Here is a 22,424-nt window from a genome sequence, read left to right as displayed (position 1 = left end):
AAATGGACTGACAGAGTCACGAATGAGGAGGTATTCCCAAAGAGCGGTGGAAAAGGGATATCTTCTGAATTTTCTCAGGGACAGACGACATTCTTGGATTGGACACATAATAAGACACGACGAATTCACGTCAAGTATTCTGGAAGGTACAGTTGATGGACAAAGGGGTCGTGGAAGGCCCCAGCTACTGAGACAAATGACGGAGAATCTGGGTGCTATGAGCTATGAACAACGGAAGAGAGTAACAATGGACAGATTTGGATGGAAGGCTGCCAACCAATCAAACGATTGAGTTGAAAGAAGAATGGTGTTTGTTAATGACATTGTGATTCTGACATCAAAATGATCAAACATAGGAATTAATATCAAATATAAATTGAATTATTATTCACAGTAAACAAGTTGACATGAATCACTGACTGTCTTTGTTTTATACAAGGGTTGATTAAGATGGATAAAAGATAGCCTAATTTGAATGGAAGACTTTTAAGAGAGATAGATTTATGGATTGCTTCTTCACATCCTAGAATAAGTGATTTCTTGTAATTGTAACTAGGATAAGTTCACAATCATTCAAGAATGTATGCTTTTTTAATTTTTATTTCGTATTTACTTACTTTTTGTTTTTTTTTACTTTCCTTCTTTGTATTTTTTTTCAAATTTAATGTTAAGAGGAATCCACCAATTTTATTTATCTTGAAAATAATTTTGTTTTTAGTAATACTCGGCCCCTGCGCTCAGGTTTTTAACCTTTTCAGGGACTTTCCGTATTTAATAATAATACTATTTTACTTTTAACTTATTTTGTTAATTGTCAATTGTATTTATGTAATTATAGACATTCATGTATGAAGGAAAAATAAACTATTGATTGATTGAATGATTGATTGGATTGCAGCCTCTCTTATACATAACCCTCAATACGTTCAGACAAGTCAGAATAGTAACACACACACATTTTACTGTATTACAAGCAATAGACATTCTCTATGTACGGAATGATACCACAGCATCTTGAACACACATAAAATACTCAATTTATTGCTGTCTCAGCAACACAAATATTTGTATGCGTGTTAGGTCTGAAAATGGCGAACACTCAGCTATCTTATCACTTGGATAAGTTCAAAAATCGCAGAGCTGTCCACGTAATTCACAAAAAGGAATAATATCTCAATTGATGAAATTGTCAGGTTTACTTGCTCTCGTGAAGAGGGATGCAACATATATTATCATACCGAGTGATTCAAAAAGGACTTTGAAACTTTGAAAATTTTTATAAATCTTATTAAACAAGGTACAGATCTGGTTTTGTTGTTGTATTTAAGGAAAACATTTCACGTTATTTTACCTTAAACTAAAGATGTTCTATGTGAGTTCCGTTGGTTATCCTGCAGACATCCCATCAATATTCGATTTCTTTCCAGACTCGCAGTAGCACAGTGCGGCATAGACTCGCACTAACGCCATAGTGTACCTTGATATGTTGCAAAAATTTTGATACCACAGATCGATGACTATGACCGAGAATGAAAAGTTTTCTTTATGCAAGATGGCGCACCACCACACTAACTGACTGACGTCCGGGATTTTCTTAATGACTGCTTTCCAAATCAGTGGATTGGCCGTAATGCGCCAATCGCATGGCCCCCTCGTTCCCCAGACCTAACACCGCTGGATTTTTTCATGAAAGATATAACCCGTGGGGTTTCATAAAAGATATAGAGTACGTACATCCTTTACCATCCAAGATCTACCTGAACTTGGAGCAAGGATTTGCGCTGCTGTTAAGCAAGTTACAACTGAAATGCTAGTGCGAGTCTGGGAAGAAAACGACTATAGATGGGATGTCAGCAGGATAACCAATGGAAGTCAAATAGAACATCTGTAGTTTAAGGTAAAAAAACTTGAAGTTTTTCCCTTTAAAACAACACCAATACCAGCTCTGTACCTTGTTTAATAAGATTTATATAAATTTTCAAAGTTGTAAAGTCCTTTTTGAATCACTCGGTATTATCAGAATAAGTTTACTGTATTTTAAATATGGTATGTGATGTTTATTTATATATTTATTAATTGGATAGAGCAAACATTACAATTATCTTAATATGTCCAATATTTTGATAAATTGTAATTTTGTTTCTGTAATCATGTTGACAAATGGATCGAAACGACTCACCAAAACCACTGAGCATGGAAGAGCTCTTCTTCCGAGACTTTGTCTTGCCACATAAACATAACAATGCCTATGAGCATAGGAACCCCCGGGGCGTTGGGGTCCACAAGTACGGCATCGCCCCGCATTATCTCCTGCTCTCCAACCAGCACCCTGCTGTAGAACGTCTTCTTGTTGGTGCGGTGAGAGGCTTGACCGAGCCATTCGACCGACCGGTTGCACTTGGGTCGAATGGTTGTTCGCGGCGCAGTTGGGACAAGCGGCGCCGCAGCAGCCGACTGCTGAATGGCGGACTCCTCACTGTCAGAGCTGTCGTCGTTGGCCTCCTGTACGGCCTTGTTCGGGCACCTTCGGCCGACGCACGACTGCTTGCTGCGACCCGAACCGCCGAACTTCACCATGTCCAGGCAGCTCGCACAAGTGCCGCAGTCAGGCTGCTGGCACGCTTCGCACACGCCGCACCGCAGTCTCCTCTGTTTCAGCTGAAATATTCATTAACAAATAAATGTCATAACGCAAACTCTTCTGTTACCACAGTCTCTCTTGTATTCATTAATAAATAAATGTCATACCGCAGTCTCTTCTATTACCGCAGTCTCTTGTATTCATCAATAAATAAATGTCTTACCGCAGTTTCTTCTGTTACCGCAGTCTCTTCTATTCATTAATAAATAAATGTCATACCGCAGTCTTTACTGTTTCAACTGAGACATTCATTACTAAACGCCTTTAATAGATGAACTGTGAAACTTGCATATATAAAAATTAGGATGCCTTCATCCCGGGTTCAAACCCGCTCATCACCAAAAGTTTTTGACTAGGTCACTCTTGTGTTATCGAATGGGCACGTTCAACTGTCGATCCCGGCTGAAGTATTACATTCGTAAGGCCCATTTACGGCTTAAATGATGTATTCAGACGAGGTGCAACCTTCTCGCAAGGGTCTTCCCATCAACCCAACAAAAGCCGAAAGAATTTATTTTTTACTGGAATGCTTTCAGGGCTGAATATTCAAGGAATCTTAGGGCCGGTATCCGAGCTCGGGATTTTGGCTGGTCACACACCGATTAGTCAAGACAAGACTAGTCACGTTTAGACACAATACTTCACATAGTTGCTTATGGAGTCATGTCTAATTGCAATGACTAATCAGTGTGTGTTGCGTCATAAGCAGCAATGTGAAGTATTGTGACTAAACGTGACTAGTCTTGTCTTGACTAATCGGTGTGTGACCAGCCTTAGATAAGGACTAGACTTTAAACAGCTGGAGTCAAAAAAATGCCTTTCCAAAACAGGGCGTAGTCGTAGCCCACGTTTGAATTAAATTTCGAGAAACTAGAAAATTGAACACAAAATAAAATAAGGAGAAAATAGTGTGAAGTTTCAGCTATTTTGAATTACTTCAGAATGTTTCATTTCGTCAAGGAAAAAAGTTTCGAATTATACAAATGAGAGAATAAAGATTATCATAAAAAATACGACTAAGCATCGTTTCGGTAAGCCAATTTACTGAATCCAGCTGTTTTTAAAGTCTAGAACTTACATAATTTAAGTCCCGAGCTCGGAAGTCGGCTCTTATTGTTTCCATAATATTGAATATCAAGGAATATTATCTAAACATTTAGATGCCTTCATGGTTAAATTTGTAAACATCCAAGAAATATTATTGCACTATGATAAAAAAGATCATCGTAAAATATTTTTATCATTAATATCATCAAAAATTACCATTGAAGATTATCATTTTTGGAAGAAGAGTAGTGTGAGAGTGTACCACACCAGATTTTCACGTTAAACCGTCGGTCCCGGCTGCCTAAAAAGCAGTCATTAGGTGATGTCAGAGGCCTTGAAATTGATCAGTTGCGACCTGAAAACTCCGACACCAGACCTGAGCCAGCGAGACCACTCGATATTAGGCCTATTATTATTTAAGCCTGTTATGCTTTCAATGAGTAGAATCAAATACTGTAAATTGCTGTGCGGATAAATGAACAAAAAGTGATGATCTCAATATTTTTATCATTAAATACTATAGTTTAGAAAGAAAATTAGTGTGTGTGTGTCAAGTCTGTTATGCTTCCAATGAGTAGAATATAATACTGTAAATTGCTGAATGAATAAATGAGCAATTGAGCTCAAACTGATGACTGATCATCCAATGCGGAGTCGGTTATTTGCAGGCCTACTATAGAATGTTTAATGTAGGATCCAGCTTTCCTTCAGGATTATATTTCCCTCCAAGTTGAATTATAGACAACTGTTATAAATCACAAAAAAGTCATCATGTGTTATGGTATCTCCATGAAAATAATAGTAAAAAGAAATAATTAAAAAGTTATCTTTCTTGCAATAATGATAAAAGCGAAAATACAAATTATGGAAATTGGATTGGATAAGAAAATACCTTGATGTTAGAGTTGGCATCAAGTTGATTTTCGAACAAAGATTCGAAAACATCTCTGACTAGATCCGTGGTAGTAGCTTTGGTGAACTCTTTATTTTTCTGTTTCACTTCTTTTTGTTCAGATCGTCTCATAGCACGTCTGAAAACAGGTAATGAACATTTGCAATGATATTAAAAGTAAAATTTGTTAAGTAAGAGACCGAGATGCTTATTTAGATAAATTCAAGTGCATCAAAAATTGCCGGAATATTTTTATTTGCATTTTTAATTCAATATCAACCCCGTGAATATGCTATGAAAGTGGTATTCAATGGACTGGTTTGAGGGTGTTAAGCCAAATAAGTATCCCGGGGTGGTATCCTAGCAAGTGCTTCTTCATTGAGTTCGGAGTTCTAACGTTGAGACAGGTTTTCATAAAAAATATTACTATATATGCCAATAAAAATGGAAAGCTTTTTGCATGCAATACACATATGCATAGCTGACGTTCATCTCCTCTCAATCTTTATTTTTTCTATCTTTCTTTGAATTAATATTATAAAGTCTGGAGTGATATATTCAAGAACTAAAACTAGAGTGGATAATAACATCCCCTTGTTCAGTTTTAATTATTAAGAGCGACCACAGAATAAGCAATTATACTTTATAATAGAACTTTGAACAAATTTACTATGAATAAGCATCTGCTGGGTGTAAATATTAATGAATTAAGTGGAAAAATAGTTTTTGTGTGAGATTGTCCATCTCCTGCCTGTGTAGCTGTATTTATTTATTTTATTGGCAATTACAGATTATAATTATAATAAATATAATAGGATTGGAAGAAGACAACAGGCATAGCCCATGTATCCCTATCTTTTAAGGGTTGTGTGACAGAAAGTACCTAGAATCCTAACTCAGCCCTTAATAAAGGCAGTTATTCAATTCTTTTTACAGATGTAAATTACTGAGATATTGTAATAATTATTCAAATGCTAATAGATAAATAATTTACAGCATTTAATTTGATTTTTCGTTTAATAATAATTATCAATTCTTTTCATTTAGGCCTACTTAAACCTCAAGATAACTAACATTTTCATTTTTAATAGAACCGTATCCTACAAGTTCATAAATTTTTATCCCTTTATTGTTGTACCTCTTCATATTATTTGTCTATACTATATAATAAAGTAAAGAACTGGCTTATACACGTACAGGATAGAAAAATTATATTTGACGCATCATCAAGTCTGAACTACTGGACTGATTAACTTGAAATTTTGCATATAGATTATTAATTAACCGAGGATGGTTATAGACCTATTCTCAACTCTTCAAAATTTCATTACGTCAAGTTTTCAGTTTGTCAAGTTTAAAATAGACCCTTGCGGAGCACGGGTTACCTGCTAGTCTTTAATATTGTACCACTGTTATATTATACATTAAGCATCGATGAATCCACTACTGACGAACAAGATTTCATAAACCTGTCGTGCCAGTTTTTAAGAAAATGCATAGCCTATATATGGAATTTGTATATTGTTTTTGGAAATATACAAGTATTATAATATTTTGTATCTTTCTCAAAATCATGTATGCTGAATGTTTTCAAGTATACTTTCAATTTCATTTATTGCCAATTAGAATATTCAAGACATATTACAAACTCTTTATAATATGACATACCTATTGTTAAAAATATAAATAAATAAACATAATTACTCATAAATATACTTGAATAAAATAAAATATAAAATCTAGGCGTCAACAGCAAAAAGAAACTCTTTGCCCGTTAGTGAGAGTTGCAAAACAGTAAAAGAAAAACATAGTATTTCGAAATTATGCAGAAAGTTTAGGTTTAAATTCAACCAATAATTACAGTAGAAACTTTAAAACAGTAGAATAATCAAAAATCAACAAATATTGTGCAGAGAAAACACTATAAAAAGAAAATAAAAGAATTAAAATTAAATTGCTATATTCAAGGTAAAGAAATATTCCCTCTTAATCCACTCTTTCACGCTCTTTTTACTAATTTTGAAATCCAAGTCAAAAGGTATTTCATTGATCAGTCCAATTGTGTAAATTAGATGCCTTCTAATGAAAGTATTGTAGGATAAACATGAAATTTCCCTGTAACAGCCCGGTTTGTGTTCTTGATCAGCTTTGGGAAGATATTTTTATTTTTTACTAAGTATTTCATTAAGACTTTGATATGTCTCACGGAAAAACATCAAAATCTAGGAAAATTAGATTTGTTGGGCATCACCTTGGTTTATGTAAGATAGTTTTTATTATATTTTTTTGAATGATGAATAGATTTTCTATCGAAATACTAAATCGAAATCGATAAAATTTACAGGAATTTACCTCTCTCCTAGGGTGACACCAGCCAACTGCACAAGAACTCGCATGCATTCGGTGGTGATGAGCAGCTCGTCATCCTGGTCTTGGCTGTCAGACGCCGAGTCATAGCTCACCACTTGGTCGCAAATGAACTGCGCATGCCGTAGAAGTCCATCTTCAGTCAATGATGAGAAGCCTTGTGGAGGAACGGTAGTCTGAAACATGAATCAACCATTTCTTCCCTCAAATATCATCCAAAATCACCAAACTAAACAAACATTCAACCATTAGTTATTCACGAATATTCCACATAACTTTTCTGTTTTCCATATTTAATCGAACACTCTAAACGCAATTCCTATTGGAAAGACTGGGGGGAAAATATCCCTCGCTAATAACTATAAAAAAGTAAAAACATTATAAATTGAAATTTATTTATTTATAAAATCACTTCACTTATATGGGCTACTTTTGTTCAAAACAATATAAAAACTTGTAGTACCATTTATTAAAAACTTTAAAATATTTTAAAGTTTTTAATAAATGTAGTTTGTAGTTAAATGGATTAATAGAATAGAATAATTTTATTACACTTGCTCAAAATACAATATGAGCATAAATAAATAGAAACAATATAAAAACTTGTTTAAAACTTGTAACCTTTACTACAAACCGTTGTAAACTTAAAATATTTAAAAAATTTTAATAAAGGGTACTACAAGTTTTTATATTGTTTTTATTAATTATTTGTACTTATATTGTATTTTAGCAAGTGTAATAAAATTTATTCTATTCTATTAATCCATTTAACTACAAAGTGCAAGAATGCTCAAAAAAGATAACAAACTAAAGCATATCCAATTATTAAACAATTAAAACAAGAGTGATCATTTAATTCATTCAAAACGATAATAAACAGAATTTAACATGAAGAAAGAGTATGGGCATGAGTTGAAGATCGCTTCCAGAGAAAATAAAAAAAGGTACAAATCAGTTACTATGTAATAATCGAATTTAATTTATTTGTTAAACCGAATGAATAAAATAAATGTATGATGCATCATCCGAAAATGCCGTGGTTCGTGATTGAAAGCTATTCCACACTCATTAATAATACTGAACCCATTGCGAAAAGTATTGGGAATGAATTTATGTTGAGAATACACAGCACTGACTGGTATGTAATAGCAAGCTCTGCTGTCCTGATTTGATACAGGTCAAATCTAATCTCAATTTATCAAACATCTATTACACTTTATTCACAATATTTCTTCTTCTGGCTCGATAATAGTTTTAGCTTATCACACAAGAACCCTACACACATCACGGTCACATGCCTTTCGCCTCCATACCATAATTGCGTCAATTTATTCACAATATTTCAATAGGGCTACTTGAAAGTTCAATTACATGGAATTACTTGGTCAACCGCACGAAAATAGTCCGATGGAAATTGGAACGCCTAAGTAACTCCTCAGCCCAGCCCCACCCCATACTCATAGACGTTGCCAATTCGTCAGATGAATTAAAAAAAAATAATCAATTCTTTTTTATAATCAGCTTTGGACAATGTTGATCAACTCTTATTTGGCAACGTTGCACTCAATCTGTTCCAATCCCCATCGGACTATTTTCGTGCGTTTAGTACTCTTCTATCATTTTCGCATTTTCGGCGTGATAGTCCCAAAAAAGTCGTGTTTAAAAGAAAAAAGGTGCTATAGTCAATCACACGAAAATAGTTCGATGGAAATTGGAACGCCTAAGTAACTCCTCAGCCCAGCCCCACCCCGCACTCATAGACGTTGCCAATTCGTCAGATGAATTAAAACAAATATTAATTAATTCTTATTTATAATCAGCTTTGGACAATGTTGATCAACTCTTATTTGGCAACGTTGCACTCAATCTGTTCCAATCCCCATCGGACTATTTTCGTGCGTTTACTATGGTACTCTTCTATCATTTTCGCATTTTCGGCGTGATAGTCCCAAAAAAGTCGTGTTTAAAAGAAAAAAGGTGCTATAGTCAATCACACGAAAATAGTCCGATGGAAATTGGAACGCCTAAGTAACTCCTCAGCCCAGCCCCACCCCGCACTCATAGACGTTGCGAATTCGTCAGATGAATTAAAACAAATATTAATTAATTCTTATTTATAATCAGCTTTGGACAATGTTGATCAACTCTTATTTGGCAACGTTGCACTCAATCTGTTCCAATCCCCATCGGACTATTTTCGTGCGTTTAGTACTCTTCTATCATTTTCGCTATTTCGACGTGATAGTCCCAAAAAAGTCGTGTTTAAGAGAGAAAAGGTGCTATAGTCAATTTCACGAAAATAGTTCGATGGGAATTGGAGCAGGAAAGCAACGGTGACAAAAAATAAGAGTTGAATGATCAATGTTGTTCGCAGCTGATTATAAATGAGAATTGATTAATAGTTTTATAATACACCTGGCGAATTGGCAACGTCCATGGGTTCGGGGGAGGTTGAGGAGGATATCAGCTATTCCAATTTCCTTCGAACTATTTATTTCAAGTTGTCTCTGGTAATTCATGTAATTAAATATTCACAGTATGAAAAACCACTTTAAAAACTAACAATTCAATTGCTGTAATTACGCGAATGCATTCACAATACTACACAATATAAAAGACTAATGATATGCGAGTACCTGGAGCTTGTTGATAAGGTCTTCGTAGGAGGGATTGTCGTTATGCAAGAGGTAGTCGATGACCAGCTTGGCCATGAATATTTTCTCCTTGATGGTGTCGAAAATGGGCTGGTAGGCTGGGCTGGGCTGCATCAGGAAATAGTCGGCGTAGGGCGTCGAGAAGCCGATCAGCGCCTTATCACCGCCGTCATAGCCGGCCACCCACCACTGGTCGATGGGGCCGATGTCGTGTGCCGCCACTCCCTCTGCAAAGCAACAACACATTACAAACATTGCAAGCGCACGTCGAGATGGTCATTTGGAACTATGAAAACCAGGGGCCATCTTGTAGTGTGTAACCAATGTGCAAACCAGGGGCCATCTTCTAGTGTGTAACCAATGTGCAAACCAGGGGCCATCTTGTAGTGTGTAACCAATGTGCAAACCAGGGGCCATCTCCTAGTGTGTAACCAATGTAACTAGTGCGAAGACCAGGGGCCATCGCGTAGTGTGTAATCATTGTGAAAATCTAGCCGAATATCAATATTCATTATGAATTGGCTCAGTTAGTTTTATAGGATTTTATTCTTGACGACACCTAATGTACGTACATTGAAATATATTTATTGTTGGATTAACATATTCTATTCTATCCAATTTTTGTTTAGCGTAAGTTTCATTATTATAGTTTTATTTACTATCTCATACAGGTCTAGTACCTCGAGATGATCTCACACTCATTGGCATCTTATTCTGCTACAAAAGTTTTATTATAAGTTTACAAATGTGTTCTAAGTATCGAAATTGTATTTTTCCTTTTACTTTTTGCAATAGCGATTTTATAATGTTTAGTGGATTGTGCAATCATTATCAAGGTCTGCCAAATATGTTTCTTCAATAAAAATGTTATGCGGGAATAGTCGGTAACTATAAATAAAACACATATACAAATAAGGAATAATTATGATTAGAAACTTGTTTTTACCTGCAGGGTCCGGATTTTCTTCATAGATAGCTTTTATGAAACCAGAAAAGAATAGAACGACATTTCGCTCTATGAGTCCAGAATCGAATGCACATAAATGTCCTTGTTTGTCATAAACACTGGAAAATCACGATATCAATATTATTATCAACAAATATGAATTAATACATGATGAAACTTTGAAATTTTAAAATTCTGTTGACAAAAGAAATGGCTGAAAACAAAGATGAACGTATATTTCCGGAAATTCAGTCGTCGAATAGATTCACCAGATTATGGTTATGCTTCAAGGTATAAATGAGAAATATATTATTATTCTGATGAATTATTGTTATATAGGCCTACAAAACGATGCTATGAGATAATATTTGGACTACATTTTCCAAAGTAATTTTCAAACATGATATTTTCAAGTTGTTCAAGAATAAGAAGTGTATCAATTTTTTAATACGGTACAGGTTTCAAGTTCAAAACTCTTAATTTTTTCCTTATTCATAGAATTTCATGTTTCTTATATAGAATAGAATGACTTCTTTATTTGTTGGCGTGGCGAAGTTTGGACAGTAATGTCCACTCTACCACTTGACCAAGAAGATCATAAACATGAAAATCAGTTTAAAAATACTGCACATACAATTTTTCAACGATTTAAATAGTTTATTGGTAGGACTTGAATTAAATTGATTACACAAAACTGTTAAAAAGAAAATGAACAGATATTAATTTACCTGTAATGCGTGATTTTATGTTGCGGCCATCTTGTAGTGTGTAACCAATGTGCAAACCAGGGGCCATCTTGTAGTGTGTAACCAATGTGCAAACCAGGGGCCATCTTGTAGTGTGTAACCAATGTGCAAACCAGGGGCCATCTTGTAGTGTGTAACCAATGTGCAAACCAGGGGCCATCTTGTAGTGTGTAACCAATGTGCAAACCAGGGGCCATCTTGTAGTGTGTAACCAATGTGCAAACCAGGGGCCATCTTTTAGTGTGTAACCAATGTGCAAACCAGGGGCCATCTTGTAGTGTGTAACCAATGTGCAAACCAGGGGCCATCTTGTAGTGTGTAACCAATGTGCAAACCAGGGGCCATCTTGTAGTGTGTAACCAATGTGCAAACCAGGGGCCATCTTGTAGTGTGTAACCTATGTGCAAACCAGGGGCCATCTCCTAGTGTGTAACCAATGTAACTAGTGCGAAGACCAGGGGCCATCGCGTAGTGTATACTCATTGTGAAAATCTATCCGATTATCAATATTCATTATTCATTATGAATTGGCTCAGTTAGTTTTATAGGATTTTATTCTTGACAACACCTAATGTACGTACATTGAAATGTATTATTTTATTGGTGGATTAACATATTCTATTCTATTCAATAAGTACATTTTTGTTTAGCGCAAGTTTCATTATTATAGTTTTACCATCTCATACAGGTCTAGTACCTCGAGATGACTTCACACTCATTGGCATCTTATTCTTCTACAAAAGTTTTATTATAAGTTTACAAATGCGTTCTAAGTATCGAAATTGTATTTTTCCTTTTACTTTTTGCAATAGCGATTTTATAATGTTTAGTGAATTGTGCAATCATTATAAAGGTCCGCCAAATATGTTTCTTCAATAAAAATGTTATACGGGAATAGTCAGTAACTATAAATAAAACACATATACAAATAAGGAATAATAATTATAATTATAAACTTGTTTTTACCTGCAGGGTCCGGATTTTCTTCATAAATAGCTTTTATGAAACCAGAAAAGAATAGAACGACATTTCGCTCTATGAGTCCAGAATCGAATGCACATAAATGTCCTTGTTTGTCATAAACACTGGAAAATCACGAAATTGTATTTTTCCTTTTACTTTTTGCAATAGCGATTTTATAATGTTTAGTGAATTGTGCAATCATTATAAAGGTCCGCCAAATATGTTTCTTCAATAAAAATGTTATACGGGAATAGTCGGTAACTATAAATAAAACACATATACAAATAAGGAATAATAATTATAATTATAAACTTGTTTTTACCTGCAGGGTCCGGATTTTCTTCATAAATAGCTTTTATGAAACCAGAAAAGAATAGAACGACATTTCGCTCTATGAGTCCAGAATCGAATGCACATAAATGTCCTTGTTTGTCATAAACACTGGAAAATCACGATATTAATATCATTATTAACATATATAAATTAATACATAATAAAACTTTGAAATTTTAAAATTCTGTTGACAGAAGAAATGGCTGAAAACAAAGATGAACGTATATTTCCCGAAATTCAGTCGAATAGATTCACCAGATTATGGTTATGCTTCAAGGTATAAATGAGAAATATATTATTATTCTGATGAATTATTGTTATATAGGCCTACAAGACGATGCTTTGAGATAATATTTGGACTACATTTTCCAAAGTCATTTTCAAACATGATATTTTCAAGTTGTTCAAGAATAAGAAGTGTATCAACTTTTTTAATACGGTACAGCTTCCAAGTTCAAAACTCTTAATTTTTTTCCTTATTTATAGAATTTCATGTTTCTTATATAGAATAGAATGACTTCTTTATTTGTTGGCGTGGCGAAGTTTGGACAGTAATGTCCACTCTACCACTTGACCAAGAAGATCATAAACATGAAAATCAGTTTTAAAATACTGCACATTCAATTTTTCAACGATTTAAATAGTTTATTGGTAGGACTTGAATTAAATTGATTACACAAAACTGTTAAAAAGACAATGAACAGATATTAATTTACCTGTAGTGCGTGATTTTATGTTGCGGCCTTTCGTCCTGTTCACTGACAAAGTTTTCATCGCCAGTGAATAGTGACAGCTTTGGATCAGTGAGAGCGATGAATTCCTCGACGGAGCCATTTGGATGACCCGAATAAGCAATTGTGTCCGCATTTTCCAGCAGCTGACGGCACTCCGGGCACTTCGCAGGACGATTCACTACTCTTTTTGGTTTCACAGACCTAAGGGGAAAAACAAGGTGAGTTATTAATAATAGTGTGTGAATAATATAATGTGTTCAATCACAAATATAATTTCAAATGATAATGTGTTTAATTATAAATGATAATTATTACAAATAGTTATTGTGAATTTAAGATTACCGGCATAATTAATCTTTCACAAGTGAAAACTACTGACAATCATTACTCAATCACAAGGCTTCAAAGTACAGTACTTGGAGCCACATAAAGAAATTGAAAACAAAGCCTATTCATGCCTATAATCAATAATGAATAATCTTTATTCTTGTCATCGAACATTACAAATGTTATAAACAAACGTCATGTGGAGATAAAACATAGCATTGCATATACTAACAATATATCGTACCGCTAACACATATATAAATAACATTAAACATGTACACATATACAAATATAATATAAAACAGTCAGATGCTCTCGTTATGACTTAGGTATTCGTCAATTATATAAAAAGCCTGTTTTTTGAGCCATTGTGCTACTGTAGATATGAACTTTTTTTGTGGTAAATTTTTTATTCTTGTCGGTAATTTATTGAATAACAAGTATTGTTGATACTTATAGCTTTTGAATGTTTTTTTTGCAGTCTGATGTATGGGGTAATTAGGTTATTCCTATTTCTAGTTCTATGTTCATGCTGATGGCTATGTCTTGTTAATAGAGTTAGGTTTTTTTAACATGGACCAGGTTACAATAAATGTACATTGAAGGGAGAGTCATGATTCCAAGCTCGATAAAACTATTTTTACAGCTTTCAACACTCCTTAGACCAACAATACAGCGAATTGCTTTTTTTGCCAAATAAATGCCTTCTTCATATCACTTGAGTTACCCCTAGTTTCCTAAATCAGTTGGACAACTTCACCTTGGCTTCTTCGACTCTTCTTAGAGTCTGATCTGGGAGCCGAGATAAAATGAAATAAAAAAAATCTTTATTAGGCGGAGTTAGGACTTTCAAGTCCACTCTACCACTCAACCTTGAATAACAATTATTATAGAAATTACTAGTACCTTCTTTTTACTTTTTTATAATATAAACACAACTAGATTGATACTTGAACATGGTATGAGTGCTCGAAACTAGTTTTAATATATAAGAGTAAAGAGGGTGCTAGCAATAACTACTACTTCTAATAATAATAAGTAGGTATTGGTACTATTGATATCTGTAATAATTTAACAACCTCAAGTAGTTCCATCAAAATATTTTATTGGAATCATTTATTTATATTCTGCAAATCATGTAAACACACATGGGTTGTGTCAGTGGATCTTTGAGCAAAACTGATTCACAGTAGCCATTCAATGACTCAACATATTCAAGAGAAGCAAATCCTATTATTTTAAGCAAGCAATTTCTGTATTTTTATATTTTGTTATATTTATTTATGTTCAACGGATCTAACGATTTTCACGAAATTGGAACATAGTAGGTTTATGATATAAAAACTCGATTGCACTAGATCTCATCCCTGGGAAAACTCGCTGAACGACATTAAAAGGATAATTCATCCTTGAAAAAACAGCTGAGACTTTCGCCGTCTGTTAATTAAAAGTGAGAGAGCAAGTGCGTCTGTGGTAAATCAAAATATCTCATCCCTGAAATTTATAAGCTGACGTATAGCCAGCTGTAAAATATGAACACTATCATTTTAAAGAATTGTGTTCTGTTGGACTGAATAATCACAGCACGTGATTCAGGGTGAAGTAAAGCAAAGTAAACTGTTGTGTCCAGCATTAACATAAATGATGAGTCACAAATTAAATACGCATACAAACGTCATACTATTAATGATTGTTGTGTACTCTTTCAATGAACAAATCGCTGCAAATAGTTGCAAAGCAATATTAATGAATCCCAAGTACTTTTTTCAAAATTATGTGAGAATACTGGTTATAAAAAATCAATCAGTGAAAATGATATATCATGTAGAATAGATAAAATTTTCAAACTTCTTACGTACTTGACTTTAGATTCCGATACAATATTATTATTATTATTTCTCCTCCTTCTTTTTCTAATATTGCCGTCTTCATCAGACTCCAATCCTCCCAATTGTTTCGATTCAAGTGGATCCATCTTTTGCTTTTCTTCGCCAGAAGCAGGTTCACTCGATGGAGATGGAGATGGGGAATTACTGTCATCATCTTCAGTTTTCTTTACAAGGTTGCAATCAGTCTCATGTTCGTCTTTGACAGGCAAAAGCGTGCTGGATATTTTGCTCTGTGTCGAGTCCTTTCCGCCTCTGCCGTTTCCATTTGAAGGCGCATCACAGCGTTCCAATTTCACGATGAGTCTTGGCATTTCGTCTGTGGAACAAAAGATTTAAATTTACAAAATCATCAATTTGATACTACTTATTCCATATGTTTTGTACTGAAAAAGATATTTATTGATTGATTTATATTATGACGTGTTAGGTCTCGATAGACCCATTGCACTAAACAACAGTACAATACAAAACAAATAAACACAACGTACATTCAAACAAAATATGAGTATTACAAATAAAAACAGTTGAGTGAAAGGTAGAAGCTAATACAAAACACGACTTTCAAATCAAAAACTTCATGAAAGACTAAAAGCACGACAACATACTAGTACCAGAAGTTGACAACTGCAGATGTGGATGTTGAAATCAAACCATAAATTTGAGTGATTGAAATCAAACCATAAGAGGTCCTAAGTTATTGCTGAAATTTCTTAATAAAAAGTAAATTGTTGGATTTCATTTTTGTACTGATCTATTGAAGTAAAAGTGTGCGCCGTTTATGATTAACTTGAATGATTTCAGCAGAACAGTGCAGGGAGTTTACAACATAGCATCCAGTTACGTCAGCATTTGAAATTAAAAATTCTGTTTCTGGTGATATGTAAATGAAGCTACAATAACTAGAATTCACCTCACCAATCTTATTAAAAACTATTATTAAAAAATCTAATAGTTATCGACTGATTATTAAAATGTCAAAAACTCAGTTTCTGACATTTAGCCTAGAGAACACTCACTCAACAACAGCAATAGTATCAATGTTTGACCCCAAGTTGACCTGGGTACCACACATAATTTTTACTGTTTGCAACTTTTACTGTTATCTCAAGCCGATTACTGTCGATTATTGTTGATTTTTACTGTTTTGTTGGGGTGAGAGTGTATGAACGGCACAGTATGAGAGACTACGAGCGTCACACAGCTTCACGGGAAAGAACTACGTGGACTATCGGCTTGAGATAACAGTAAAAGTTGCGACATAAACGTCCTATACCATGGGATATCTACTTACGCTATTGTTTCTCTATGCTCATACTTTGCCGTTTTTCAAAGCATAATTGTCTATGGAATCTTAATATATGGGAACAGGAGCCTCAAAAAACGTATTATTATTGCAAAAAACAGTCAGAGTTTTATCAGATGCAGACTAATGTAGCCACTGGCGACCTCTTTTTGAGGAACTTAAACTATTGACAGTCATAAATGTGTATATCTACGATGTAACTCTTCATACCATAAAAAAGTAACCTAATTTGAATACAAGATGCAAAATTCAAGGTATAAACATCGAATTGATATACCATATAAACGTCTTTCCACAAGCATGAAGCATTATGACAGCATAGGCAGTGATCTATAATAAGTTGCCTACAGAGATCAAATGTTGTGCTAACATTGTTCAATTCAAGAAATTACTATTTAATTGGCTTGTTGCGAGACCATTTTATTGTTTGAACGAATTTTTTTATAGTACCTGAATGTATGTATTTTGTGTTCTATACTGTTTACTGTGTGACTTTGTCAATTGCCTATGTTGGTTCACGACAGTAACATTTATTTATATATTAGAGCAGGGCTCTCCAACCTACGGCCCGCGGATAGATTTTGTCCGGCACGTCGAGAGTTTGAAATCAATTTTAATGATCGGAACCACAAAGTTTGATTCTAATGGGCGGACATTTTAAGTGGAAAACAAAAGCAATCTTCTCACTAAAATAAGTATTCTCTTTTAGCTTGGTAACTTTTTGTAAATTCGTGTATTGTCAAGTTGTCTTATTACTATTAAAAAAGTTATTATTTTGTTTAACTTGCTAAATTCAAACATTGTCAAGTTTTCTTAAGCCTTTTTACACCCAATAGATTGGACTTTGTATTAAAATGAAATGAAATGGTTTGTTTCTTACTGTAATTAAACCTACTTGAAACTCCTCATATTATTTTAATGGAAATTTAATAATTTTACACCCCCAAATCCCTCGTCGTGTGTCCCCCAAAGTCAAATTCCACATACATCCTTGTTATTGGCCCTCCAAGCCTCCCAAGAATTAACAATGTGGCCCTTGGATAAAAAAGGTTGGAAACCCCTGTATTAGAGAACAATAGAATAGCAAGGTATAACCTTTGTTTCTAAAATAGGAACAACATTTATTACTAGTATATTTTAATATTTACAGCAATGAATATTATTTCTAATATGTAAATATAGTAGGCCTACCGTACATTAAACACATTTTACTGAAAAACAATACTTCAATTAATAATTACCTAATTTTTGACAAGTAGTCCCAGGTGTTTCTTCTTCTTGTTTCATTTCTTTCATCAATCGAGCTGTCTGATGATTCATCCCTTGGTCGATCGACCTATAATTATTAATCAGTTTAATCATTTGTTAATAATACTCAGTCTAGAAAAAAATCCAATTGAGTCAAAAATTATACATCAATTTTACTGTGAACATTAACAAATTAAAAATTACAAGATAGGACAAAATAAACTGTATGGGAATTCATGTTGTGGAGGTACTAGATTCCAAAAATAACAAAATTGAGGCTCCTCTCTCAACTCCCCTAGATAGTAGAGTAACGTTTCAAGGAGTTTGTTCTTCACGATTGAGTAGAACCTGGAGTTCTGTTTGCCTTGTAATTTGTATCTCCTTGAGAAGGCTGTTAAAGAATTATAGGAGTTATAGCTCTTTTGGGAAGCTGTTCTAAGTTCCAGTTAGTTTTCTGCAAGATATCTCTAATGTGGCAGCACGTCTAGTATTGTATCTAATGAATAAGCTATTACGCTTATTTACTTACATAAAGAAATTTGTAGAGGCAAACACGTAAAAACACAATAAGGTACTTGTCTCCTTAACAAAAATTACAAAAAAACGAATGTTATGAAAAGGAAATCTTTGACAAGTGTATGTTATTGATTCACACTTCATAACGTTTTAGTTTCAGCCCTAAAACCAAACACCAATCAGTCAATTTATGGATATCCTGCTGCAGTTCAATACATAATTGATCACTTTGTGTCATCAGCAAACATGAGACACTCAGAATTGCAAAATAGATCAGGTGACTCATTGACGTACAGGAGAAAATGCAAGGGTCCCAAATTTGACCCCTGGGGAGCCCGAGAAGGATCTAGACTGGAAGCCACTGTTTATCAAGAAACCTATAGATCCTTCAATGAATCCAAAGATTATGAACCTCAATAAAAGTAGGCTACCTACTTACTATGATTAAGAGTGTAAAAAGCCTTTGAGAATTCAGTGTAGATAACATCTACTCTACCTCCATTATCAAGAACCTCAGACACTGACCACAAAAACCAAGAGGTTAGTGACGGTAGACCGAAAAGTAAATAATCCATGCTGAGACAATGTAATCCTAGGCTGAACAAGATAAAGAATTTGACCATATAGTATGAACGCTTGAATACTAACCTTGATAAGAGAACTATTGGCAGAGCATCATTACTAAGTAAAGAAGGCATTATTCTGATGATTTTTGATCTTGATAAAACAAATTCAAATCACGTAATCCTCTAGAAATATGAAATTGTGGAGAATTTAAAAAAATCATAAAGATAAAAGATTGGAAATTAAAACACGAAACATGTTCATGGTTGCACGTTGTTCGTTAAAAGTTAAAAGTAGAGTGCAGTGCACCAGTGCAAATGGAAGCAAATGGCGGTAATGGTAGTAAAAAGCAAAAACGCGCCAAAACACCTACTGCCATTATAATTATTGTGAAGCCTTGCTTGAAAATGCCTAACTGCCTCTTGGAGCAGTCTGCTCTCATAAGAAGTGGATCAAAATTTATCCAAAGTAGAATTTGACCGTTTCAGATATTTCTGATAGCAAAGATGTCACCAGAACAATAATGTTATATACATATATGAATGGTGTATCTGCTTTGTGTAAGTACAAACAAGGATGGGCGATTATTCTGATAGTAAACTTTACCTTATCAGAAAAAATTGATAATTCACAACGTTAACTCTAAAAACAGTCTTCAAACAACAAATAACTTGTCTAATCTCAACTCGAGCAATTCAGGTTTTTCTATTTCTACTGTTTCTGTTGCAAGGTACTCACTCTTCTTCAACAAGACAGTACTGCATAACCTCACAAAATCACGATCACGATGGCTGTAGAAATTGAAAAATGTTGATTTGACCATGGCCTACTCAACTCATGGCCAGTACATACAGCCGATCAGCTGTTCAAAAGCGTACACTTCAACCCGTGTTTACATTGAAATCCCTATGTCGAATGGAATTTTTCATGAATAAACGTTAATAATTCAACTGATAACTACTTTTTCGAATAAGGGGTTGTTATTTTATTTTACCAATACAATTTTTATCTCTCATCATGAATTTCAAGGGTAGTAATCATTGAGTTCTCTTAATATTCTTAGTTATTGGTTAACCAATGTGTAGGTTACCCATGTTTTAAATTAGCTTTTTCAAATTCAAACATGTATTTCAATTATTGTAAAAAAATATAGTAATATAGTGTAAAGTTGAGTTGCTTGAGCTTTGAATTAGGCCTACCTATTGTTTTTTTCAATTTTGATTACAGTATTGCTCAATTTCTACGAGAGGAATTACAACCATGGCTTTTGTAGTATGCTAATATTTATAGCTTTATTAGATTTAAGGAATTTTTAGATTAAACATAATTTTTTTGAAAAGGTAAATTGGTAGGCTATTACTCATTTTATTATATAAGTCACTATTGTAATAAGAATTCTTATCAAATCATAACAAGAATGGCTTGAAATAGAAAAATTTTGCAGTGTAGGTTATCTTTAGTATTAAAACAGAACATACATTACGGTATCTCTAACAATATTATTATAAACGAATAGGCTATATGTGATCAATGATAATACTGCTAGCTTACTCAGTAAAGGATTTCAATATTCAGCCTGATCCAGTAACTTACATGAATCATTTTTATCTAATCTGTTTCTACTCTTAACAAAGTGAGTTTGGCACAATTTGAAAATTTGACGATTCCCCGATCCAGGACCGTGAGGAATACAGTACATCTTACTCATCGGAAGTAAGTACTGTACCGGTAAGTAAGTAAAGTGTTCTTTATGGGTTATAGCTGATCGATACAGTGTAAATAATAATTTATTGCAGAGTGAGATATCAGAGTTTTTATATTATTTATATCATATGTAAGACCATGTTATATCATGAAAAATCTATGCATATTCTTCAATAGCGCTAATGAACCAATGATATGTCTATTGACGCTCTGGTAGGATACTACTTGAAAGATTTATTCTTGGTCACAACAGTAATAATATGAATAATATCCTGATACATGAGAATAATTGTATGATCACATTGAATGGATATGTGCAAATTTACGTAGAATCATGCATGACCCAGAAAACAAAATTTGAAAAGTGCTATTGAAACACGATGTTTACACTGAACGCAACCAAGCACGCTTTCAGTGTGAGCTAGTGTTCCTTTTGCTCTTTTCAGATATTGTACGTTTCTTGTCTGCACGCTTGGTTATGCATAATTAAGCGCGCTCTTGCACAAATTATATTAATATTCATGATGGTCTCTTCTAACATGCAAAGGCTAGAGTCCCCCAGCTGAGTTAAGATTATCTGCTAAATGGCAGGGGAATCATAGCGCAATTAATAACCCAATTCAGTGTTGCTATAAATTTGTCATTTCATTCATTGAACTGTTATTTCATATGCTAAAAATGTGTATAAAATTTGAACATTTTCTGCTCATTTGGTTTTGAAAATCCTGATAAAACACAGATAAACACTGGAAACGCCAATTTCTAGTACACCTTCTAAGCCCTTTCAATAGCCTACATAACTAATACACCTCAAGTTATCTGAAATTTTGTACCAAACGTAAGAATTTTCTCTTGAAAGCTAAGAAAACGCTGGTAAGAGCAGAAAAATCGCCTATTCTGGGCGATATAGAAGTCAATAAGGTTTAGTTATTTTAAATTTCTAGACCCTATAACTGAACAACATTAACAACATTTTTCTGTCAATTCTTGAAAAAGCGCATACCGTATTGGTCGTCTTTGAAATTTTTTTCAATTACGGTCTCAGTCACTACACCTCCGAGTTTACGGAGGTAGTGTCTTAGTGCGCCACTAGAAGGTTGAACATTAACTATATTTCATTTTGATAACTTTAAAGGGAAAAAACACTCACATTCTTTTGGTGTGGCGACGACCGTTTCGACTTTCTGTTTGGCTTGAGAATGTACAACACCAGCACTAAACGGTCGTCGTTACACCAAAAGAATGTGCTTTTTCAGTTTAAAGTTATCAAAATACAATACATTGTAATAATATTGGTAATAAATATGGATAATCAACAACGAATCAACTGAAAAACGACTTTCTTACTTATCCGGGTGAGTAAATAGATTAATGGGTGAAAGAATGAGTGTCATTTTACTTCTACCTAATATATATTAATATAAAATATAATGTCAAAAACTGATATGTTCATACTTCATTCAGTTTTGAAGCTCTGCTATTTGAATTACAGCACGATCTTCAATAACTTCTCCTTTATCAATTACCCACAGTTGTGGGGTCAGAGGAAA

The 22,424-nt window shown here is 34.0% G+C and overlaps 1 protein-coding gene across 1 annotated transcript in view; it reads right to left on the bottom strand.

Moving 5' to 3' along the window:
* The window catches only part of LOC111056001 (DNA (cytosine-5)-methyltransferase PliMCI), a 32,843-nt gene extending 13,335 nt beyond the window's left edge, over positions 1-19,508 (bottom strand). Inside the window, exons 1-9 of the mRNA XM_039425427.1 lie at positions 19,255-19,508; positions 18,084-18,178; positions 15,510-15,855; positions 13,306-13,524; positions 10,548-10,666; positions 9,584-9,828; positions 6,933-7,123; positions 4,581-4,719; positions 2,180-2,658 (exon numbers count right to left, since the gene is read on the bottom strand). Coding sequence (XP_039281361.1) covers positions 2,180-2,658; positions 4,581-4,719; positions 6,933-7,123; positions 9,584-9,828; positions 10,548-10,666; positions 13,306-13,524; positions 15,510-15,855; positions 18,084-18,178; positions 19,255-19,304 — 1,883 coding nt within the window. The 5' untranslated portion in view covers positions 19,305-19,508. The remainder of the gene's footprint in view (positions 1-2,179; positions 2,659-4,580; positions 4,720-6,932; positions 7,124-9,583; positions 9,829-10,547; positions 10,667-13,305; positions 13,525-15,509; positions 15,856-18,083; positions 18,179-19,254) is intronic.
* Positions 19,509-22,424: the final 2,916 nt, after the last annotated feature.

This window comes from Nilaparvata lugens, chromosome 3 (assembly GCF_014356525.2).
Source record: "Nilaparvata lugens isolate BPH chromosome 3, ASM1435652v1, whole genome shotgun sequence".
Taxonomy (NCBI): domain Eukaryota; kingdom Metazoa; phylum Arthropoda; class Insecta; order Hemiptera; family Delphacidae; genus Nilaparvata; species Nilaparvata lugens.
This window is presented reverse-complemented; position numbering and strand designations above follow the sequence as displayed.